Source organism: Sinohyriopsis cumingii, chromosome 18 (genome assembly GCF_028554795.1).
Source record: "Sinohyriopsis cumingii isolate HCF-2022 chromosome 18, ASM2855479v2, whole genome shotgun sequence".
Lineage (NCBI taxonomy): Eukaryota > Metazoa > Mollusca > Bivalvia > Unionida > Unionidae > Sinohyriopsis > Sinohyriopsis cumingii.
This window is the reverse complement of record NC_142978.1, coordinates 69,567,597-69,594,065: the sequence shown is the minus strand read 5'-3', so window position 1 is coordinate 69,594,065 and position 26,469 is coordinate 69,567,597. Positions and strand designations below refer to the sequence as shown.

Genomic DNA, 26,469 nt, shown 5'->3' with positions numbered 1-26,469 from the left:
GTATAATTATGTACACCAAATAGGATGAGGCAGTGGGTATAAGCACTAAATATTTCCCTTATTCGACCCTACAGTCTCACTGAAATTGTGCGAATTAGTCGGTTGTTTGAGAAGACGCGACGGACATACAGACAGAAAGTGAGCTAAGATTAAAAGCATCAAAATGTGTGTGTGTGTGTGTTTGTGTGTTAAATAGATGCACCCATAAAAACCGAAAAGCGACATTTTGCCAGTGTCTGTTACCGTTTCGGACGGTGAATTGAGCGCACTTGCAGTAACTTAGACTTCATCCGGCTTGCTTAGGTGTTTTCCCTTCAATTTTATTCAGATTGCCGATACAATTATAGCACATTACAAAGGCAGGTTGGTTTTGCCATGTTAAATATTTCGTCATATGTCATATTGTAGGTAACGTATAACCAAATTAATACCATTTGAAGCAATTAAATTGTTGTTTGATTTTGAAATAAATGTGCAGTAGGGATGAAAACAAAGGAAATTTGAAGATTGTTGCTTGTCATTGGTATATACACAGGGTGAAGGACTCGAAAGGGGTAGGTGGCACACGTGATGTTGTGTCATCTCATTCTGAACCCTATCTTAAAATGTATAATCTTCATTCCTGAGCAGCTCACACTCTTTGTAAAAAAATTACTACACAGAAAGAGTTCTTTTGAAGCATTTCGGTAGTGTCACGGTACCGGCTTTCGAACGAAATTATTTAGTTCAGACATTAACATTGAAGACGAGATTTGTTATGAGAAAGAATGTAATATAATATAGACAACTGAATAATGCCTCCGCTGTCTTTTGACTCATAGAATGAATCATCAAAGTCCCAAAATATCATTATGGTGAACCGATAGTGAATATGTTGGAGTATTAGGTATCTGGTCCTACAATGTAAGACATAGACTTTGATATTTATGTTTTGGGTGCCGAGGTCATACTGTCGAAATAACGGCTCTGTTTAGTGTGTTCCAATGTCAGTCAACATTGAGGGGTCCCAAGTGGTCTAAAGCGCCCTCTGTTACAGATCACTGCCATTTCACCAATCTGCATGGGTTCAAGTCTAGGATTCGGCCAATGTGGGTATGTGAGAGAGCTTGCCAGAAGCTCCTCGTGGGTTGGTGGTTCTTCCCAGGGTTTTCCCGGGTTCTTCCTCCACCATTAATACTGGCTGCCATGCATAGCCTATCGTGTGCTGAAAAATGGCATTAAACCCCACAACAACAATAGTCAACATTGAACTGTACTTCATATCAGCGCTGTTCTACAAATTAAAGTAAAAATGTTTTATTCAGACTACTTATTCTGATGTATTTTTGTAGTAAATTCAAATTTTCGCAAAAGCTACAATATGGGCTGCAAATTGTGTGAGATATTCCTGAAAATTTGAAATCTCGTGATGTTGATATCAAAGCATGCTACTCAAGCTCCTTTACTTAGGCAGTACAACTTCAACTTCCAGAACATAAATATCAGGGTTCATGTCTTACACTGTAGGACTAATGTGAAACAGTTACAAAATGCCACTTAAATAATAATTTCCAAAGCATTATGCCACGAGAAATTGTTTAATTTTACTCAGTTTGAAAAACAAAAACAATCTGAATCATTGTTTCAGTCTCTTTGTTACCTTGTGTCATCCAGAGCAGTACTAAAATCATGTAAAGCAGATTTTAAAAATAGCACTTGCTTGTTTGTGTATATGACGGTATCTGTGACATTTGTATGGTATGTAATGCTCATGACACAGTCTGATTTAGTTATCATTCTCAGTCTTTGTTAGGGGGCCCCAAGTGGTCTAAAGCATTAACCGTTACGGATCACTGCCATCTCACTTGTCTGCATGGGTTCGAATCTCAGGCTCGGCTAATATGGGTATGTGAGAAAGCTAGCTGGTAGCTTCTCGTGGGTCGGCGGTTCTTTCCGGGGTTTTCCTGGGTTCTTCCTTCACCAATAATACTGGCTGCCATGTATAGGCTATCTTGTGCTGAAAAATGGTGTTAAACCCTATAGTAACAACAACAACAGTCTGTGTTATAAAATCGGAACAATATTATGGCTATTATGTGTATGCAGGGAAGAATAATCAATGGTTTCTTTTTATTAATTTAGTGATAATAAATATTCTTTAAGAGATATACAGAATATTCGTTATGACAGAAGTAGTTATTTGTCTGATTCATTTAAATTTTCAAATAAACAAGTAAATTGCTTATTTAGTTTTCATCATTGCCATTCAGGTTCCCGACCCAGATGGTTGAGAAATAAGCACATATATTGTACGGATAAAGTTACGGAGGGTATGATTTTCAAAGTACACAGTTTTCATAAGAAGGTTTTTGTTGGGTGTGATAAGGAAAGAGTTATTATTGTGTAAATTGAGTGATGAAAGAGGACACTGTCTTGCAGCAACACATTACATAGGTTACGTTTATCTCACCATGAAAATGACATTTGCACATTATGATATTTTATCATCTTCAATAGTGTCACTAGCTAAAAAAACTGTTAAGTTGCCCCAAAACTCGCATGCATCTTTGAAATATATGTAATCTGTATAAACCCATGTGCCTCCTTTTGTATATGGCTGGATGTTGCATTGTGTGAATTCAGAATGATAAGTAGTTTTCAGCAGTTTGTCTTAATGCATTGCAATCTGCAATACATTAAAGCTTAGGATAAAGTTTGAACATTAAAAAGTGGTTATGTGTGTGCGTGCTGCATATATGAGTATGTTAATATTTGATTGTGCATGGATGTAATTTTCTGAGTAGCATCATTTTTATATTCACATTTCAAGTTAGATTCCTTTAAAATAACTTTTTTTGTTGTAGTGTTAAATATTTTATCAAAAGGCAACACACCATAGTTTCATTAACTTAAATGACTGACTGATCTTAGTATGAGGGGCTTTCAGAGTTAAAGCTGTACATTTTTCTTTTCTCAATAAGATGAAATCTAGTTCATTATTTATTTTCAACCTTGTGATTTTAAAACTTTAATGCCATAGCTGTGTCATGTAGGAACTGTGGTATCTCAGTTGGTCAGTGAGCTAATTGTGCTATTACAAACCACGAAAAACAAAAGAACAAACAAATGCCACACTACAAGAGTGGTCAGAGAATACAGTGTTACCTTTGTCATTCTGTCTGTTAAGGCTGCAACATTTACCAAAATGTGCATGCTGTAATTGACACCATGCTGTTTCATTGAAACTTTTAGAAACTCGACCTTTGCCCCCATTTTTTATATTAGGCATACATCAGATGACTACATATATGTCAACCATTGACAACATACATTATATACCTCGTTCAGCCTGCCTTTGCTGTACATTTATTTACCCTTATTTTGACTGGTTCAGTTTGTAAGACATGCCTCTTTAGGTAAAACATCCTTAGGATCATCATGAAATGTCCTGTACTGCTGCCTGTATGTACATGATGAAAAAATTGATAATTAATGCAAGCATATTCTCCAGCATTGGTTTAGAAGTTTGAAACTATTTAAGCAACATAAATCGACCTGTAATGTGCAGTATAACAATTAGGTGTTACAGTCAGATTGACCCAAATAAAAACAGTTGGATTTCTCTCTTTTTTTCCATAAAATTTCACGTTTGTTTTTGCCTTTGGGACAGAAAATGAACATGTTGTTAGAGTTGAAAGGTCATGGTCATGGCCATTGTGACCTGTGGGTCAATACTGTCAGCTCTGCCTTAATGGTAACGTTAATGGCAGGTATATTATGTACTTCTTTTTGTACACCTATTTTACTTGCACTAACATTTCTATTAAAAATAGATTGGGAAAATTGTTGAAAAGTAGTTTTATTTGGAAAGTCCTGATTCTAGGCAAAGTGAAAATTTGTCAGTTTTCTCAGCTGATTTGTTAACTTGTGTTATATGTTTTATTTGTAACTATTTCAGATTATGTTAGAACGACTGCTTTTGGCATCTGTGTCAGAGTACATCCAGCTTCCAGTATGGACAGTACTTCTAGCCACCATCTGTCTGATATGGATTTTCTACCAGGGTAGGGGAAGGATACAGCCAAAGGTACAATATACACTGAAAGGATAGAGCCTGTCTTACACTAATAACAAAAAGAATAATTGAATTTGATTTCTTTATAGACTTTGTTAATACTTTTCCAAACGGGTGCAATCTTCAGAATGAAATAGCATATTTCATGTAACATGCAAAGTTTGGTCAAAGTTACATCATATTTGATACATGAAAGGTATTACATGTGAAACCAGTTTTAATGTGGTACATGTAGTTGGGGTACATACCTACTGATTGCATTATGTACTGATCTGTAGTATTTCAATAATGATGATAAATTTAAGATGCTTATATGTGGGGGGGAAAAACATTAATTAACAGTGGGGAGACAAAAGTGATTCCTACCTCCACCACCAAAACGAAGATAAATTCCATGAAATAAATGATAGTATTAACTGTGTAGACACAATAACAGAAAATTAATGTTTGATTTTAAGGTATTCTTCAAAACTTTAAAAGAATAGTTGCAGCTTAAAAGTAGGTCAGATAGTGTCAGGAGAAAATAATTATCATGCAGACAAATAAAAGCAAACAATTGCTAACTTATTCAGTATTAAATATCAAAATTGTCTACTCTAAATTCTACATGAGACTGCAACCAAAAAGAAAAGCAAAATATCAATTTGTTGTTGAGTTGCATCTTACATTATTTGGACCAGGGAAAAATGAAAGTTTTAATTATTCAGATTTATTTATTTACAAGTGTGGCTGCATTTGAATTAACATGCATATGACCAACGATTGTGGACATACAATGGGTGTTGAAATGTGGTCCATTCAAACACCCACTGTCCTATCCAAATGTCCTGGGTGATCACTGTTGTATCGGTAGAAGCGGAAAAAAGTTTACATTTTAGAATGAATGGGACTTTGTTGCATATGATTGCAAAACAAAAGAAATATTCAGCAACACAATTTATCAAAGACTGTGTTAAACAATCATTTGTGAATGATGGACCTCAAGCACAGCTTCTGCTGCTTTAAACAGGATAAAACAAAGAATAGTTCTGAATTAATCTTTATAAAGCTAAATAAATCTTGTATCAAAACAATAATGTTACCACGACTGAAATGGTATGGAACACAGTAGACCTTGTTCCATATAAACTTGTAAGTTGAGCCTAAGTTCAAGCAAACATTGACCCTGATTTGTTTGTTCTGCTCATTGCCCAAACAAACTGCATAGACCCAGATCTGTCACTGCATTATGCAATATCAGATTTTGGTCAGTACATTTTGTAGTTCAACTAGACTTACAAGTGAGATATACAACAAATATATTTTGTTTTGTACTCAAAATTATAGCAGTATTGTTGAGATAAATTGATTCTATCAAATTCAGTCATCTATCCCTCAATCCATTATCAATCATTTGTTAAATCCATTTGAATATTTTCATCTATTAAGATGGCACTTTTAGGGAACAAAATTTGAAGATATTATTCTTTGCAGAAGGCATTTATTGAGGCTAAAATTCAAGAGGATAAGGAGGTCAAGACAGAAGAGGTGAAGAAATCCGATCAGGCCATAAAACAGGTGGAGAAACCCAAACTGATATGGGACAAGACCAATAGAAAGAAATTGAAGATTTTCTTTGGAACACAAACAGGGAAATCAAAGGTATTTTGTCTTTTATTTCTCTTTTTTTCTACTTGACTGATGTTCGATGTATTTGGGTGTGATCAAATATAATTGGCATTGGTAATTTACTTGTGAGAGGTCATGGTTTGTAGGTCAAAATAAAACAGTTTGTAGTTAGTGAAGACTTCTGTGTAAAAATACCCTCGAGTCTCGCTCTCTGTAAGTGCATTCGTTCACCATAGTTTGAATTACAGAGATTGTAGCCATAATTGATGATGTCACACTGAAATACTGAATACCGTTGTAATGTCTTGATACTCCATGAAACTTCCAACAAAAAGGAATAACATTTTTGACAATTTACGGTAATCACAGTGACTTTATAAAATTTGCAAATATAGGGATAAACGTTTACATTTCCATTTTGTAACTGAAATTGTCTTACAAAACTATTTAACATGGTCTGTTTTATATTATGCTGAACTATGCATTTCTACCAGATGTTTTCTTTAGAAATTTAATCATTTCTATTATTCAAACAACTTCAAAAATATGTTACATGGGCATTTGGAAGTGACTTTCCACATTGTGTATTTGTGACAGTCAAAACACCATTATTGTCCCCAGATCCTCCAATACAAGACTGTTATCCACATTCTAATTCTCATTTGAAAATTGTGTCAAAAAATAGCAAAATGTGTACATTGTCATGTAAACCACATCACAAGGAGAATCATGTCACACTAGTTTCAAAGTTTTTTGAGGATTTTACTGTTGTAAATTGTGATATTTTACCAATCAGCCATCATGTTTCACCCACTGGGGTGTTAAGTCTTTTTGATTTATTTGTGTTACCAATATAGCACTTATTTTTGTTTTACAGACTAACTTTTGTGATTTGTTCTTAGATTTTAGTTACTTATGTTTTCATGAAGATTGATCTACAACACTTTGTAATATTTGAGATGATACATTTTGATGGTTTTTGTTTATTTCAATCTCTGACACTGAGATCTAATTGGCAAAAATTTCTCTGTCACTGCAAATTGCAGCAATGTCGTATGTGGCACTAACAGTTAATTTTGTTCTAATGTCTTTTGAAACACTATGATCCCACTTACCCCGTACATGTAGACCTTTTAAATTGTCAGTTGTGTCCACTAACAACAAGTAAAATCATCCCAGGGTTTTTCTCAGTTTGGGAGAGCAATACATTTGTATGGCGTTACAGTACTACCTCCTCTAACACTGTTCATGGGAGCCATAGTATTGGACTGCCTTATATTAAGGTATTTTATACATGATATATTATTATTAAATAATGGAATGAGATCATCACTGTACCTGCCTTATAAAAGGGGTTACCTTATAGTGAGGTACATTATAGTGAGGTGTACTGTGTGAGCAAGAGGGCATTGTACTGGAATGTGCCAGAGATAAAGATTGCCTTTGTCATTATATTCTGAATTGTCCAAACTAGTTGGGACAATATTCGTTTTTATGTTTTGAGGATGTTTTGGGGGAGGGAGGGGGCCTTAAGATGAAACGGTCAACATATAATCTGTGTTTGTTTAATCAGTATTGTTGTAGATTTTATTGTCTTAAGAAACTGGTTCAAATGAGGTATTTTCTGTGTGAGAGCACATTTTAATGGCCTCTATTATCAATTAATGGATTAACCAATAATAACACTAGTACCATTTGTACTTGCTTCTAAGTCAAGTCCAACTGCAAACAGCATAGACCCTGATTTGCTATTACATAATGCATTGGCAGATTAGGGTCTATGTTCATTGTTTTAGTGATTCTAGTACAACAAACAAATTGCACAGACCCAGATTTGCTGGTGCATTATGTGATAGCAGATCTGGGTCAATACGGTTTGCAGTTGGACTCATTATAAGCAAGTGCATACAGTAATGTTGACCACTACAATGAAATTTATAGCTAAACATGTTTCTGAAAATAATATTATACACATTACTTTCTATGCTCACTTAGAACTCGTGTCAAACTGCAAACAACATAGATCCTGATCTACCATTGAATAATGCACCACCATATCAGGGTCTGTATTGTTTGTTTTACTGAGAGTACTTCTAGCAAAATGCATAGATCCAGATCTGGTGGCACATTGTGATTGCAAGCTTGAGTCTGTGGAGTTTGCAGTTTGACTCGTTAGCGAGTGCATACAGTACTTGTATTGCCTGATTGCAAATGGATTTTCCCTACTTTTCAGGGGTTTGCTCATATTCTGGGCGATGAAGGAACCAGAAAAGGCTATGAAGTTGAGGTGATTGATCTTAAAGACTATGATCCAGATGACGAGCTGGCAGATGATGTAAGAAGTTTCTCTTCATGTATATTAATTTCATGACAAGTTGACATTTTAAAACAAATAACCTAATCCACATGATAAAATGGTGTTTTGGGCGATGGGATGGTGGAATTGGGTAGTCATGTTTCATATTGATGAAATAATCTGTCCATATCAATCATACAGTATAGTTTTTTTTTACATACGTGCCATTTTCCATATTTATCAAGTTGACATTAACTATAATGAACATTCTGGAGAAAGATAAAACGTCTTGTTCACTTCTGTGTTGTGCAGATTCTTGTGGGGATGCATCAGTCACAATCCATGATGTAACACAAAGGTTAAAACTACGTTTTAAATAGGTGAAAATATTTGGTTAATACAAACCTTTTCTATATTCCTGTTGAAATTCTAAATATCTTTTTTTCTAGACTATATAAAATGAAGTAAATTGGGAAAATGAATGTAAACATGCCTTTCAGAGTTTTTCAAAAATCAAGAGATCAGTGTTTTTATTTGTTATTAAGTTCATGGTTTGGCTGTGTTTAGTGAGTTTTGGAACTCAAACACAAGTCAGTTATTTAGTACCGAAGCAACTGGATTAAGTGCTTTGCACATGTGTACACCATATGGCCCTTGAACCAGGCTGATCCATTGGTATGATTTGAACATGCAGCCTTTTCAGTCATGAGTCTGGCAGGTTAACCACTGAGCTACTGTTGCTGTGGAACGAGGGCTAACTGAAGAGTTAATGATTTCTTTGAATGAACAAATATTGATTTATGATTAAATGGAAGGGGATATATGTGTGACTAAAAAGTGAACAAGCTTTAAATTACCAGATCTTGATTATCTTCAGTTAATTCCATGAATGACATTGAGGATTAGATTGGTGCATAGAGATCGTATTTCTTGATTGTCATAGGCTGATTCCAGGAATGACATTAATGATTAGATTCTTTGATTCTAGGAATAATATTAATGATTAGATTGTTTTTTTCTAGGAATGACTACAGTCTGATTGGTTGATTCCAGGAATGACATTGATAATTAGATTGGTTGATTCCATGAATGACAGTGATGATTAGATTGCTTGATTCCAGGAATGATACTGATGATTAGATTGCTTGATTCCAGGAATGGCAGTGATGATTAGATTGCTTGATTCCAGGAATGACATCGATAATTAGATTGCTTGATTCCAGGAATGACAGTGATAATTAGATTGGTTGATTCAAGGAATGATATTGATGATTAGATTGGTGGATAGAGATCATATTTAGTGCCTGTATTTGTGACTTGACAGCATATACCTATGTTGAATCATGTTGATTTTTCAAAACTTTTAATTTTTTAATTGTTCTGTACCATTATTAGTCATTGTGAATTAAATCCCAAATAATCCTAAATGTTCTATCACAAGTCCAAAAAGTTAGAATGCTCTGCATTAATTCCAAGTCTTGAATTTCTTGATGTACCAACAGTTTTGAATGTCTTGATGTACCACAATGATATAATCCAGAAAATGAATTCTCAGTAATCCCAAAGTAGTATTTTAGTCAAGTAGGCCAAAACTCTCAAGTCAGGTCAAGTACACTATAAATCATTATACGTAACAAAATACTATATTATATTTTATGATCTATAATCTGTAACAGTGCTTTTCATACATTCTAAATTATTGAACTCGAGATTGGTAAACAAATTGCCGTTCATCAACCTAGAATAATTTGAAAATATTATTATAATTATAATTACAATTTTTTTTTTCATTTCATATTATTTACAGTATATAATTGGAAGGGAAAATTAAGAATTTGTACAGTATTTTAAAAGTCATAATTCTGTGTGAGCAGAAAATTTTCCATTTTTACAGTCCTAACTAATTGAACAAGAAAAATATTTGCTTTTTATATCTGTTTCATTTTATTTCCTCAATTTTAGGCAAACAGTGATATAGTGTGTGTTTTCATCCTCTCAACCTATACAGATGGTACACCATCTGAGAGTGCTGCTTGGCTCTGCAAATGGCTACAGGAGACATCCACGGACTTCAGAGTGCAGAAAACGCTTCTAAAAAACCTGAATTATACCATATTTGGTTTGGGTCACTCAGAGTATAAAGATCATTACAATGTGGTAAGTTTATCAGTTCACAGTATTGATGAGTAAGTGTTAGCAAGGGCTGAGTTAAATTGCAATATAGTCTCTCGAGGGGTTGAAATTTCATTTGCTGACCTCAGAATGGCAAGTGAATCTTTCTGGCTATTGGATGGATCTTCCATTCATTCAGCCAATTGGACAAGTGCTGATTTAGGATGGCCAGTGTTTCTCTTCAATGAAACTGTGTTCTGATTTAGGGTGGCCAGTGTTTCTCTTCAATGAAACTGGTGTTCTGTCAAGAATATTGCCATCTTTGTATATTAAAAAAAGTTAAAACTTTCTACTCCAAGTTTGTTTACCATTTGTTTTGATAAAGCTCACATAAGTGCTGCTTTCTTATTACAGCCACATTTGGATTTTTATATTTGTTTTAAGGACAGTAAACATATTCTTTGAAATCAGACCACTTGTGTCAAATCCCAGAGGTGGGTGTAGTTGGAAGGTTGTAATGTATTTTCTTTAACTATCCACTGAAAGAGAGATATACATAATATGTACTTAAGCAGTTTTAAACCATCTATTTAGGAATCAGTTGATAATAGAAGTATTCAACCTTATATAGCATGGCAGTAATGGATTCAATTTGCACCTTCATGGTCCATGGTTTTGAACCTTGGTTCCAACATGTGCAAGGGATGGTAGCTGCTCATTCATGATACTAGGTGTTTTCCTCTGAATCAAAGGTTGTTTCTTTTTTTTTACCTACCTGGACAAAAAGCTTGGTGAACTTATGGCATTTTGTCAAACGTTCATCAACACTTGTTTTTTAATACTGGAGGCTTCATTTCTAATCAGATTTCATATATAAGCTGATTAATGGGATGATCTAGCATTATATTTGCTGACCTTGTGAACACTCTAGAGGCTACATTTTTTAATCAGAGTTTGATCAAACTTAGCATGTAAGCTTATATCATCCAGATGTTAGAGGAGTTCGATTATGAGTAATAGACATGCATAATAGACATGCATATTAATAAGGCGATATTGCTTCTGATTTGCTGAGCTTCTGAATACTCATGAGGTCTTATTTCTGATAGGATTCTGAGTGTAAGCTTATTTCATTAAGGTCTCAGAATAAATCAGTAATGAATGATAACCACACATATTGATGAATTGATCTTGCTCTTGATTTTCTCTGCTTGTGAACACCATAGACGCTATACTTCTGATCAGATCGTGATCAGGATTGATATATAAGCTTAGGTCATAAATATCTTTATAGAGTTTGATTATGACTGGCATCTACTTAATAATGAGGTGATGTAGTGTCTGATTGGTTCATTTAGTGTCTGTGCTTGTATCATCCAAGACTTGGATGAGTTCATTGTGAATTTTAATGAGGTGATCTTGCATTTTATTGGCTGAGCTTGTGAACACTCTGGAGACCATATTTCTGATTAGACCGATAGATGGCAGACTGGCATCACAATTGAAGTCAAACCTTACAGTTGCCTGGAGCAGCTGACTAATTTGGACCAGTGTACCCAAGCTGGACATAACTTGGCCAAGCCCACTAGCATTTTTTCTTCTTCATCTGATGATGATTTGGCATCATCACTGCATACCAAATGTTATACTCTTGGAACTGGTTGCTAGGTACAGCCTATCATGTGACAGTAAACCCACACAGCAACAGTAACAACTATACCCTTGGATGCGGAGGTTACAGGAGAGGACAGGCCCTGGCTTATAAGGGAAGTGACACAGAATTGCTTCAACATTCTGACCCATCCATGGAAAAGGCAGAATTTCTTAACGCAGCAATACTGAATTTTGCCCCCTTCAGAATGCCCTCTAATAGCAGTCATTACTGTTTACAAGGTCAAGGCCTGAAGGTGTCAAACATCCATCCTTTAGAATTTTATGACAATCTTCAAATATTACAAATAATAATGGGAGTCTATCCTAAAATTTGCAACCCAGGTAATTTGAGGGTCTACTTTTTGGTGAGTCAGTTGCCTACGAGAGAAGGCTGTTTACATAACTCCTCAGAAAATGAACAGCAGGTCTTGCAAAGTAGTTCTGATCTCCTTTCTCTGATGAGATATATCAGGATCAACAATATGCTCACTCTGGTGAAGGCTGTACCCAGAAAAGTCATAGTTACCACATTTTGCTTGAACAACCAAGGATGCCACTATTCCATTGGTGTCCATAGAAACTCTTCCTTTATGCCTAGCTCAGGGGCCCCGAGTGGCCAAGTGGTCTAAAGCACTCTCTGTAAAGCCATCTCACCTCTGTCTGCGTGGATTCGAGTCTAGGATTCGACCAATGTGGGTATGTGAGAAAGCTTGCCAGTAGCTTCTCGTGGGTCAGTGGTTCTTCCCAGGGTTTTCCCAGGTTCTTCCTCCACCATTATTACTGGCCGCCATGCATAGCCTATCGTGTGCTGAAAAATGGCGTTAAACCCAACAATAACAACATGCCTAGCTCATGTCAATGATGCCCTTAGAATTCTGCTTTGATTGTGGAGAGGATTAGCTAGATGGTCCTCCATTAAAGTCGTCCACTATCTTTTCCTCTTTGAAGACAGGTATCTAGCCCCAACAGCAATTAAGATATACTGTTCATACATCAATGGAAGAGATGATATTGGTCCCAACAAGGACCTGTCTGACTTTTCAAATTTTAACATACCCATGATTGCTCACCTTGTTCACAAAATGGAAGCTGTCTTGAATCTTGACATTGAATAAGACATCATACAAGAATTTTTTCCTGATAACACTAGCATCAGCTTGCAGTGTTTGTGCGATGCATAAACTGTTTGTGGATCCGAATTATTACAATTGTGTTCCCACAGCTCATTTGTACCAATGATACAACCCAGTTTCATTTGTACCAATGATACAACCCAGTTTCATTTCTAAAACCATTGATAGGCAACCAACAAATAACTCTTCTACCCTTAATTGGTCCATCAAGGGAAGTGAAGCCACTTGACTCAGTACATGCCTTCAGGTGCTGTTTTGAGGTGCATGGGCAATGTCCATGGTGACCATTAAAGGCTCTTCCTCCAGTTCAGGCAGAAAAGCAAGACGTAATCCCACATGCGCTGGCCATTTGATAAAGTGGTTTCTAGATCAGCATACTCACAACTCTTGCAGGATCTGGTACATCTCCTGACAATTTCTATCCACAAAATATGATTGATTTCCATTATTCGGGCCTTTGAATGTAATGTCTCAATTCAAGGTGTCGTGCAGTCATTTGGCTGGCATGCTTAGACTGTCTTCTTGACTTCTGTTTGTGTGTTATGGCCTTGTAAAGGAGATAGCTTGGCCACTGGTAGGTAGCTGCTGAGACAGTGAACACGTCCCATTTATGGCTGCAGAACCTCAGCCCTGGCATTACCTTTGCAACTCTCACTGGATTCGCCATGGCTTGTAATTGAACAAAAGGTTTAACAAAGCTTGTTAATTAACACATGACTCCCAGGTAAATGGCTGATGAAAAGTTTACATATCGTTTGTCCTATGTGGTGCTTTGTTAAGTACTCTAAGGCAATGTTAGTAACACGAGATAGCATGTCAAAAAAATTTGTTTTAGCAAATGAATTCTATAATAATTTTATAGATATCACTTCATAATCATGATATTTGTGTAGATTATTATGCAGAATTACATTTGTAGATTGAATGGAAAATCACTTACATCATTCATTTGTTCATCTGCACCAGGTCAGCTGGGCAGACACAGAGTCCATTAAGTACATGACTGTTGCACTTATTGGATGGATGCAAAAATATTTTCATTTCTGACTTCATAATGTTTACCCACATGTTATACACCAAACTTATATAGATAGGGAAAAGCCTAACAACAAACAAAAACAAAAAGTGTTTGATTTAATGTTAAAGGAAATTAATATTTTCAGAGTTAACTGAGAAAAATCCTTTCTCCATAATAAAACAAAAGATTTCATGGCAGTCACTTTTTAAGTAAGAAAGTTGTTCTTTTATTAGAGTAGTACTCAAGATAACTAAATCATACTGGAAAATTGTTTATAAATGTATTATAAAAATATTACTAGCAAAAGGGCCAGAGAATGAGATGTGTATGGTACTACTCCGTTCTCGAAAGGACAGAAAGATGTACCAAATGCTACTTACTAGTGTTTTTTTGTTTAAAAGGCACACCAATAAAACTAGTCAAGAAACATATTCTACCTACTAATAAATTGGACCACAGTTCACCCAGTGAATTTAGGACACATGAAAAAGGGAATGAAATAAAAGGTTAAATAAACTGATGAACTTTTTTAATGTCTCTCATATTCAAAGTAATTGATGATAATTTTTATTGAGAAGATCTTTACTTTGTCCTAATAGCTAATCATGCTTTAGATTTCTTTTGAGACCATTACTAATACATGTAAGTTTATATTTGCAAAGGAAAGAAGAAAAAGAGAACTGAGAAAGAAAGTATCAAGGTTTTTACTTCTGGGCTTGCCACATATGAAAACCAAAGGTTTTAGAACTTTACAGGTCATCTACTCCCCTTGCAGATTTAAAATTATGAACAACAATAATAAGAATAACAACATCATAATAATGACAACAACAGCAGCAGCTGCAGTAAAAATAAATCATGTTAAGTTGCTCTTTAGCTCATGAGATGCAGGTTGAAAGTGTCCATATAAGAGGATAGTTACAATGCCTTTTTTAGATCTTGTGGGGCGCTCTGAATGGCATCTGAAAGATAATTAATTTGTGTTTTAAGATGATATGTGATTTCTTTCAGGTGGCCAAGAATGTGGATACATGGCTTCACAATCTTACAGCAGCCAGAATTATGCCAGTTGGACTTGGTGATGAAAACGTTGCTTCCAGCAAACATGGCGGTAATCTTAAGGCCTTTCAGTATTAGAATTAAACTTATTATAACTGTTAGAACAGTATATTAAAGTCAAAAGTGTACATGTACTAGTGCATTTTATTATTTTACTTGAAAAGAAAATATAAAAAATTCTTGTGAAAAATATTTCAGTTCCTTCTGATAGAGTAAAAGATAACTGTTTCCTAGGTGTATTTAATATGTACAAAATTATTGAAAATCATTATGTGTATATTTGTACAAAAAGAAGAAATATAACTAATTTCATGGAATTATTGATATTTGTAAACGATATTGAATTTGTTTAAAAACAGGGTATAAGTTTTGTCCCTAGTACTTGCAGAGATAAAGGAAAACTTTTTTAAGTTCAAAAATATGTCAGAAAGAAAACATCCTGGTAAGCCATGCAGTTAATAGACTAATATAAAATCAAGGTCATAAAACTTACGTCAAAACAATTACATCCCCTGTTTGATTAAATATAAAAGCTACAAAATCATTGTAAAGTAATTAACAAGGCAGGCCACTTATTATGCAGAAAAGTTTACCTGTTCAGTCCCTCTGTATAATCGAAAGGTCTGAATTACACCACTCTTTTGGAAAATTATGCCATGCAAGGCACAAACTTAGGTCTAACAGTGAAATCTTTGCGTCCAGTTTTTGCTCTTCAGTTAAGTAAGAAATAAAACCAAAACTGTTTGATGCTGTTAGTTATGATTCATGAATGTAACCTAATAATAAATGCATGAGGAATTATGGGTCATTTTCTACAGCACTGAATATATGTGTATATTAGGAATTAATGGCATGTCAGCACAATACTGACTATATGGAAATGATTTAAAAGTCAGGTTCTAAATATGTAAATATTAAGAATTACAAAAGAAACTTTTGGAAAACGCACCCATCAGAATGAACATAAATATGAAATACTCCAAGATACAGGTAAAGGTAAAGATATTAAAATTCTATAAAAAGTTAATAAATGATAATTGTAAAAAATGTAAAATCATTATGGTTGTAATACATCTTTAAAACTTACTTACGTTTCCATATACCATATGATTTGATAAATATAAAATTAATCAAAGATATTGTATATTCAGTTGAAATTATATCTAGGTCTGTCACACATCAACCTATTTAAATTTTGTATCTTGAAATCAATATTTTAATTAATGGAAAGAAATTAAAAATAAAACAATAATTTTTTGTTTGGACTTATTTGTTTTTTTTCATACTTTGATTTGTAGATCATGCAGCTATAGCCTAGCTTTGGACTGCATCAAATTTTGATTACAATCACTGCTGGTTTAATACAGTTAAAATAAACGTATACTTTGTGCAATTTAAAAAATTGTTTGGTTATGTATGCATGTGTGTGTGTGTGTTGGTAATGGAGGTATTCATGCATATATATATATATATATATATATATATATATATATATATATATATATATATATATATATATTTTGCACATCAGCACAGTTCTGGCTATATAGTACTTCGAAAAATTGCATTGTAGGATTGTAGGAATGATGCAGAATACTTAATTGTAGGATTAGAAGATGACTTCAAAGCATGGAGGAAGATTTTCTGGCGCAAAGCTGTACCTATTTTGAATGGTAAAAAGAAGCTTGTTTTAGAGGGTAAAGGAACCAAACAATCTGAAGGGAAAGGCAAAAAGTGTGGTGGTCAGTGCAAATGTAAGGAGGATGGTGGCCATTGCTCAAGTGAAGAAGAAGAGGTATGAATTTTCTTGCTAACGTTCCATTGATTGGAAAAGTGGCAGTTTCATGCTAGAGCATGAAATAACTTTTCAGCATGTCTGCATTGTAGGCAAGGAAGAAAATCTTTTGAAATGCATTTTATCAGTTATACGTTTGCAAAGGAAAAGGAAGTGCACTAAATCTGTAAGAATGCAATATAAGAAATCCATTCTTTTATGTTAGTGGTGAAAATTTATCCGCTTTTACTGAGCCTTTTTTTTAGTCCTATATTGATGAGTCTTGCTAAAGTGCACTGTTTTCGTCAAACATGACATGTGGTACCAGTAAATTAATACTATTATTACCCAACCTCTCATAAATGTATTGTGTTTTGATTGGTCAAAGTTGCATATAGACTAGATATGAGACCATACCCAGTCAGGAGAATAAATTATTGGTTACAGTGACATGATATCATATAGGACATCGATTTATGATAAAGTTGTTCACTGTTTCCATGCTTCAACATAATGATAGGATATAATGTGATAAAAGATTGGTAATTGTGTGGTAAATTTGTTGTGTGGTTTGTTATTGACTGGTATGGAATGGTGCAGAAAACTTACCTGGGTCAACATGCATCTCACCCTATAAGTTTCCTACTAGCTCTGTTTCATTCCATACCTTGTCAAAAACAAACTATGTGACTAATAAAACTAGCATGACTATAGGGATCATACCAAGGAAAATAAGTTTTCATTGTTTGTTATTGTATTTTCAGAGAGCATATTCATTTAGAAGTCTAATTTTATTTATAGACTGTGTATATAATTCTTGGAAATTTGATTGATGTTAGCACCCATATGAGACAACAAGTGAGGAAGAGGAGGAGGATGAGGAGATGACAGTTGAAGGCAATGACTCAAAACTTCAGACCACTAATGGCATGGTAGACCTTGAGGACCTGGGGAAAGTCATGACGAAGATAAAGAAAGCTAAGGTACTATATGTACTCATAAGCTGGGTCCAGCTGTAAACTGCACAGACCCATATCTCCCATTGCATTATGCACCAGTGGCTCTGGGTCTATGCAGTTTGTTAGAAATAATCAGCAAAACAATCAACATACACCCTGATTGGTGGATGAATTATGTGACAGCAGATCAGGTCCATGTTGTTTGCAGTTGGATTTGACTTACAAGTGAGTATATAGTGTATGGATAAAGGAATAAAACCTTTGTCCATTGAGCATCTTATGGCTACTCATTGCTACAGGTATAATTCTGCATATTGATTTAGGTCTCTCTGGACAGTTTTTTTGGCATATTTTCATCCGATCTATTGCAGAAAAATGATAATAATATTAAAGATACAAATAAAAACTAATGATTTTTGTTAAAAGGATGCTTGTAAGATTCTGACTGAGGTATTAATGTTAATTCCTTATGCATCTGGTGGCTTTTATACTGAACCAACACTATCACCAATCCCTCTTTTTTACATTCATTTTTGACAGAAAAGAGCTATTTTGAATATTGTCCTGTGACAATGCAGCTATAACAATCAGTATGTGCCTTATGCATGAATAAAGTTCACTAGTATTATAACAAATTAGCATACTTTTCATCACCTCTCAACCATCTAGATTTTTAAATATTTACCTTTGTAGCAGACGCGTAAATAGGTAAGCCAAGTCGGCTGCTCATTTGCAGCCCAAGTTACGCATTTGATTTCCAATGCTCATCTAACTGTGACAGGCAGTCACCAACAAGCCAACCCATTTCCAAGCCTAACTCAAAGTAAATGTAAATGACATTACAGATTTACCTTATGTGTGAATTTATAAGTGCCAGGATTGTTATAATTAGGCTCATGCCTTCTACCTTAAAAATTTGGGGACGGGGGGGGGGGGGTCAAAATACAAAACTTACCAGTGAGACCTTTAGTGCCTGAGATTTTTGGGATGAAAAAGTTGCTGTAATTCTGAATTCTTTTTTTTTCCCCACTAAATTATGTATGGCCTTGAAATATTGTTTAATTGTTACTTGTCTCCATGACAAGAGACAGATATGTCTCTCATGATGCTGTTTGATTAGAAAAATGTCCTTCCTTACCTACACCACCAATTATCTCACCAGACCATTTTGGTGGCATAGTGGTTAGAGCATCTGCCTCGGATGCGGGAGGTTGTGGGTTCAAACCCTGGCTGAGTTATTATAAAATGGTACTAACAGCTGCCTCACTAGGTGCCCAGCATTAAGGGGTTATTGTTAGGACTGGTCGGCCTGGTGTCAGGATAATGTGACTTGCTTGGGCATGGTGCCCCTGTACTAGACATCAATATAAACAGCCACACTAGAGACATCGTAATGATTTAACTTAAAATTTTGTTAAAGCTTTTTTAAAAAATCCAAGTAACACTCACACTCAATTATGTTACCCAAGGTACTCATGTCTTTATTTTCATATCTTAGAAGTTGAAACTCTGAAATAAAACTAAAGAAACTTTTACAGTCTCTCTTTTGTTATGCGTGCATGACGTGAACATATTAAGTATAAAGGACAAAAGCTGTTTGGTTAGATTGAAAAATGTGTTGTAATCAGATATTTTTTAAAGAGGGTTTTATTTTAAGGTTTACTTGCATTGGAATTAATTGAAGTTTTTCATTACTCTACAATCTATTCAACTCTGTTTAGGCCAAGAGGAAGGAAGAGGAGAAAGCAGCAAAGGATGACTCAAATCCAAAGGAAATGGTGACTCCAGCTTTACGGAAATCCCTCGAGAAACAGGGATACAAAGTAATTGGGACACACTCAGGTGTCAAGCTTTGCCGCTGGACAAAGGTCAGTCCAACAGTTGTAGCTAATTTTTGTATGGTATATGCAAAGAGGATTTACCAGACTAAACTTGTGCAATCGGATGTAGTTAAGTAAATGATTGTGTAATATTCAGGCTCTTGGTGTACTATTCTCACCAGGTGTAAGTTGCACTTAGTTCCACAGCATGAGTGGAGATTATCTGGCCAATTTATGGGTAACCTTTTACATGCAACTAGATCCCTACAAAACACACATCAGGTGTTAAATTCATTGGTTGTAAATTAACAAATATATTGACTTCTGTCCTGCATGATACTAGTATATATATATATGAACTCTGTTTTGAGGGAATTCGATTATATATATATTTTTTTTTAAAATTTCAACCATAAATTTTAAGGACTTTACATTTTTATCTTTATATTTTATTTATATATTTTATTTATATGACTTTACATTTTTAACATTTATATTTTACTTTTATACTGTTTTCGAATTTTAACATCTTTTGTTTTGATTTTGTAGTACTTCATATTTACATTTATTTCTAAGGGCTTCTCTTCATGATGTTGTTTTGCAATAAAGTATATTTGCACTTTTTAGAACATCACTTTTAAACTGTACCATATTGCCAGTGTTGTGCTGACATACCATTAAATCCTAATTCATACAACTCTAATACACCACAGCAAAGTGTAACTTGGGTCTGACTTCACCTGTAACACAGGATATTACAGTGTGACGGGGGTGTAGATCATTAGCAGCTACACAGATATGAGTGTAAAATGATCAATACACTTGATTTATACTTATAAATCAACTGATTAAGTTATTGACTAATGCATTAATATACAAATGATTTTTTTATATAAAAAGGAGCATATGAGTTTAACTGAGTTTGGGGAAGATCTGAAATGATTAGTTTCATACACACTTTTTGTAAAATATATATTGACTAACTTATTTTTCACATTTAGATGTTCAAAATTGACAACACTGAAAAAACACAATTTTATTAAGTTGGGCAATATTTTCCTTTACAGATCGTAAAAAATTTTGCTTTTCCACACCGGTTGATTTATTCACTTATCAAGGAATCTGTAGGTGGTTCTCTAAAAAGTCCACTTAATGGTACTTTTGTCAACATTTTTAAATAACATGAGATGACTTGGTATTTAAATTAAGATTCCAACTTTAAGTTTCTTTATTACTATAATTTCTATTAGGTTGTGTTCCTTTATAATTATCAATACATTAATTTGTTATAAATTTGTAAACTTTAGTCCATGTTACGAGGAAGAGGTGGCTGTTATAAGCATACCTTTTATGGCATCGAAAGTCATCGATGTATGGAAACTACACCCAGCCTCGCTTGTGCCAACAAATGTGTCTTCTGTTGGAGGTGAGTCCACATAATAAAATAGCTAATACAATTTTTTTAAATGCCCAAGCACAACAGCAGTGATGTCACATATTGTGTTACATTAGTGCATCTGTACCTTGTTGTTTCCATCTCAGACATCAATTAAGTTTTGTATTTATTCTCTCTATTCATTTAGAAGTTGAATCCAACTGCAAACAGTATCGACCCTGATCTACTGTTACACAGTGTGCTGGCAGATCAAGGTCTGTGTTGTTTGTAATACTGATTACTATTGTAAGACTTCATAGACACAAATCTGCCAGTGTATTGTGTGACAACAGATCTAGAATTTTGCACTTTGCAGTTCGACTTGACTTACATGCAAGTGTAAAGGGTAGGTCATGTAAGGTACTGCATTAGGGTATCTGTGTTTCATGAACACATTTCTAGTTGAGGCCTGTGCTTGTTGAAAGTGAGATATGCATGTGAAGTGTTTTCCCCAGGTTTGTTTTTAGTGGGACCCTAATGGTAAAAATTCCCTGGGGAGAATATTGATGCAAACCTGCCAGCCATGATGATTTGACCATATATCTTCCTGAAATGACCCATAAATTACAAACTTATGGAATAATAGCATATATTGTTAGCTTTTTCAGTATGTCCATCTGTCATAAGTTGGTTTGGCCTGTTCCAGTAAAACATATACCCCCCGGGGGGAAGGCACTTTCAAACTCAACCAACCCACAACAGAAGCAGTTAAAAAAAAATTATGATCCACCGTCAAATGTGTTATAATCGAGAAACACTGCCCCCTACAGAAGTATATCTTTTAACATAATTTCTGGCTATGGGTTAGTGGGCGGTAGAAGCGATTTTAATATTGGGTTGGGGACAGAAGTGATTTAAATGACAGCTGGCTGGAGGTAATCTACTGAATTCATATACATCATATAATCTACTGCATATTTTTATTTATATTCATTCATTATAATCAGTCTTTTGTCCATTTGTTTGTTTGTCTGTCAGCCTAGTATGTCTCTGATACTGTGAAATCAGATTTTCATGGTGGCTTATTTGTAGAAGTCATTGATTAGTCCCTGGATGTTAAATTAGTAGGTATTAACCTACTAATTTAACATCCATGAATACAGATTTTATAATAGATATTTCTATTCTAATACAGAAATCATGAATTTGTATCCTTACTAAACTCTGTGTTTCCTAAAGTGATCAATATGTCTTGCTATTTTTCTTTGTTCTCAGGCATGCTGCTTTTGATTAGAATAATAGTTAAATCTTGTATTGCTTTAAATGTGTGGTCAGATTCTATGATTCACTGTTATCATTTTTTCCAATAAATGTTTTGGTAAACTTATATGATTTGTCAGAAAAAAAAACAATGATGCCTGTGGAAGTGATGTTGCATCATTTGTCTACTTTTACACTACATCATTTCTTGTAAGAACATCTTTTTCAGTTACCAATGTCTTATTTTTACGCCTTGTTGCAAGACTAATATAAAGTTATAAAAAAATATGACAAGTCAAACATTTTTATATCATAGATTTTAAAAAATGGATGAAAGTCAAGGAATCATTTTTCCCAGAGCACTCATAAAATCAGTGTCATTGCAGTTAACTGCATTGTCAACAGCATCATCACTGATGGCCTAGCAGTAACATTATGCACTTTCAATCCAGTTGTCACAGGTTCTATCTCCCACTTCTAGTCTTTCATATGAGACTTATACCTATGGCCTGAGGGGCTTTCATGGCAGAGTGGTATAAAATGCTTGTCTTGTGATACAGATCTGAGGGGCTTCCATGGCAGTGGTACAAGATGCTTGTCATGTGATTACTTGCCTCCAATGTGCTAATGAGAATGTTGACAGTTACTTGTGGAAGGTCAGTGGTTCTACATAAGTGGTGTTTGGTGTCTCAAAAGGACTTGGATTTTCTACAGCAGTAAAACTGGCTGCCATACATAGATTCTCTTCATCTGAAAATGGTTTAAAGGCCATACTGATCTTCTGAAACCCCGAGAGCTCATGTCTAAATGACTTCAGCTGTTGGAGATAAACATCAAATCAACAGAGGCACCATGTGCCCAAGTGTACTAAGATGCTTGCTTTTACATCACTTAAACATCTCACAGTGAGTTTGTGTCACAGATCAACCAATTTAGGTTGGTGATCTTTCGGGGTCCTTCCTCCACCTAATATATTGTAAAAAAATCACCAAAAAACCTAAAATCAAACCACACTGAATCAACCATCTAATCAACTGTAGCAACAGCAGCAAAGGTACCAGTCAATCATTTTTGCCACAGCTGTACGAGTTTACAACTTTTGACTCAAGTAATTTTTGTGGACTATAGAATATTGTCAATTATGCCTTTCTGACAGTTACCTAAAAGTCATCATCAGTTGGTGCAAATGGATTTTTCATGGTGAGCATATGAGATGGGAAAGTCTTGAGCGATCCTGCATCACACACTGCCGAAAAGTTTACATTTTAGCTCACTTACATTTTCTCTTAACAATGTTCATTGTTCCAACTAGAACTGTTATAACTTATTCAAGCTATATTCACCCATATCTGATGATATGCATGTGTAATAAATATTTGTAACAAAGTATGATAATGCATCAATTTTTTTCAATGATGCATTTGAATTGAGCAACAACCACGATCAACAAACCAAGAAATAAAATTATTCACATCTCTCAGGCAGAAGTAGGATATAATCATAATCTGCCAAAAGATTTTTAATTTTTTAAATTTGCCAAATATTTTTCCAACCATACTGATTCAATGGACATACCACCAGAATGGACAGAAACAGACCAGAAGGTTAAAATCAATTTGATACAGCTTTTAAGTAGCTAAATTCATATTAGTTTAGTTAACTGTACACCCTTTTTTGCCTTCCTTTTGATGAAATTTCTTACTGAAGCTAAGAAAATAATGTTGCACACATAAAAAAAGAGGCACACTTCTACTCATTATTGTTTTTATTATACTTCTCCATTCCAGCCTGTTCTTATGATCTTCTCCCCCCACATACTGTTTGTCTTGTTTATGATATGTATCTAAATTTCTCACTTACTTTTCCTACTTCTATACAAATGTTCTGTGAATATGCATATCAGTGTGAAACACAGTGGGGAGACTAAATCCAAGATTAAAAACCTATACATTTCTGGATATATTCTGCTTGGATTCCATATTTCTGCACAAAACTCAAGAGTTCAGGACTCTGCACTAATTCAGTTCCCACTGTAAATTTGTGCAAACACCACGATATTAAAATTTAGTAACTTAAAATTTTGAGTGCTCATGATCAAATTTATATCAGTATAGACACATCTATGACGACAGCTTTTGTGAAGAAATAAAAACCATAACGTCCGCACCATTTTCTGGATCTATACAAATTTGAAATGTGTGCTTTCAATACTGCACCAAAGAGTCAGCTGCTGATTTCAGTAACAAGCCGTCCAAACTCGGGTCTGTAAAGGGATGGAAATTATGTTAATAAAACAATGTCCCTCACTTTTTTCAGTTACAAGTAGGACAAGCTCTCAAAAGATTGTTTTTACTAAAATCTTACTTTCATTATCAACCAATCAGGGACAGTCAAACACATATATACTCTATTTTATCTTCACTGATTTATAATATGGTTCTCGTTCTTTCACATCTGTAGTAATGGGAGTCCTTGAACAACTCCATGGTTGTAAGCCTTTTTTCGACCATGCTGAATGGACACACTGTAAGATAATGTTCAAGTAACAGAAATACCATGGGATAACCAGAGACCAATAAAATTGAATAGTCAAGTTATCTCCTCTGCAGGGATGCTGCCAGGATTTCAGGATGTACCCTTTAAGTTTTGTGTGTGTGTGATCTCCAATGAGGAAGTGGTGGTGGTGGGAATAGCCATTGTTAAATATCTCCCTAACACTTAAATATCTGTCACTCTTTCTTACTGTTCCACTCTGTTACAGCTCTACTGAAATCAAAATTCTCGAAGAGATGTCATCTCTAGTTGTATAGCGAATATTACTGTGATGTCATTGGGCATGGTCACGTGGTTGTGGTGGGGTCTTGGTTGGGATGGCATAAAGACCATAGGCTTACTCCATATTTGACAGCTAATTATGATGTTGTCAAAAGAATTAACAAATTTCTAGCAATTCAGTTGGACTTGGATACTTGATTCATAGTCAGTGAACAGGTTCTAATATTGATGTGTTTATTTTGGAGCTATGTTCCTCCATCACATTCAAGATTTGGATATACCAAAGGTGAAATTGGTACAGTTGCATCCTAAACTACTATCATGGCTACTTCAAATGTTATTTAATGTGAGACTTTAATGCAAGAACTCGTAGCTTCAGTGATTTTGGGGTTAAAAAAATAAATTTCTTCTCAAACAACTCAATTTGGTGCAGATTACATTGTTTTTTAATGATACATTGAGAATTCTTGACGTGTAAAAATTGCACAAGAAATGAATATCAGATCAGAAAATTACTACCACTGGGAAAATACTGATAGGAATATACATAAATAATGATATAATTATTTAAGTAGAATATGTGGTGACAATACGAGTGCTAGTTCTACAACTTTGTGCAAAATACATCTTGTACAACTATTCTGTTGTTTCTAACAGCACTGTAATATGGCAATAATTTCTGTCCACTTTTTACTTTAGTCCCTTGCTAATTGTTTTAGATTTTACAACACTAAGCACATTTTACCTTTTCACAATAACACATCATTATAAATATTTAGACTGCAAGAAAATAGAAGTTACAATTTTATTAAAAGCACTGGTACCAGTAAGACTAAAGGAGATGGTAAAAAAAAGAAAAAAAGAATCAGGATGAACAGATTAGTAGTGTAGTAAAAAATCCATATATCAGAATGACATCAAGTATTTTTTTCATCAATTTCATCATCAGTTAATGATACTGCTTAAAAATGTATTGTACTAGATAATATACTTTTGTAGTTATCCATTTTGCAATACAAATACCAAATGATGGCTTGGAACTAAGTGCCAAAAGGTCTGCAGAAAATACCACCATGATCTATATATATGGAAGAACCGAACATAAACAGGTCAAATTTTATCCATCTTGCTTTGAGTTTATACAGATCAGTCAGTCTCTTATGTTTAATATCATTTAATTTTTGCACATAGAGAGCATGTACATCATTTGGTCATACATCTGCATATGATACACAAGTTTGTCTTTTTATTATTTTGTTGCTCAGTGGTTCTGCCAACTTGAGATCTACACACACTTAATTATGTTGTATGGGGATTCTCTGATGTTCCTTATGAGCATAATCTGTTAATTGTTCCTGAATTTAATATGATCCTCCTCCTCAATGTACAAATATTATTCTGTGCTGTGAACTCCTTTCATTACCTGCTGTCTGAAACGCATATGCATAACTAGCTTGAACAAGTTACTGTTCTTTATGGTTGTGCAATTTTCAACATCTCACATGTATGGCCCCATGGGTATTCTGTCTTGGATATCTCTGTCCCAGAAAAAAAAGTTTTGAACCAGAGGTCT

At 34.5% G+C, this 26,469-nt stretch overlaps 1 protein-coding gene across 4 annotated transcripts in view; it reads left to right on the top strand.

Moving 5' to 3' along the window:
- The first annotated feature begins 273 nt into the window (after positions 1-273).
- Positions 274-26,469, top strand: part of LOC149776916 (S-adenosyl-L-methionine-dependent tRNA 4-demethylwyosine synthase TYW1-like) — a 44,203-nt gene continuing 18,007 nt past the window's right edge. The window contains exons 1-10 of one of the 4 annotated variants that reach the window (XM_089941624.1): positions 274-359; positions 3,938-4,066; positions 5,528-5,695; positions 7,896-7,997; positions 9,921-10,115; positions 14,886-14,985; positions 16,541-16,728; positions 17,547-17,690; positions 19,388-19,534; positions 20,794-20,912. In XM_089941624.1, coding sequence (XP_089797750.1) covers positions 3,941-4,066; positions 5,528-5,695; positions 7,896-7,997; positions 9,921-10,115; positions 14,886-14,985; positions 16,541-16,728; positions 17,547-17,690; positions 19,388-19,534; positions 20,794-20,912 — 1,289 coding nt within the window. In that variant the 5' untranslated portion in view covers positions 274-359; positions 3,938-3,940. Of the gene's footprint in view, positions 409-3,937; positions 4,067-5,527; positions 5,696-7,895; positions 7,998-9,920; positions 10,116-14,885; positions 14,986-16,540; positions 16,729-17,546; positions 17,691-19,387; positions 19,535-20,793; positions 20,913-26,469 lie in introns of all 4 variants that reach the window. The other 3 variants (XM_089941622.1, XM_089941623.1, XM_089941625.1) reach the window with 3 other exon arrangements.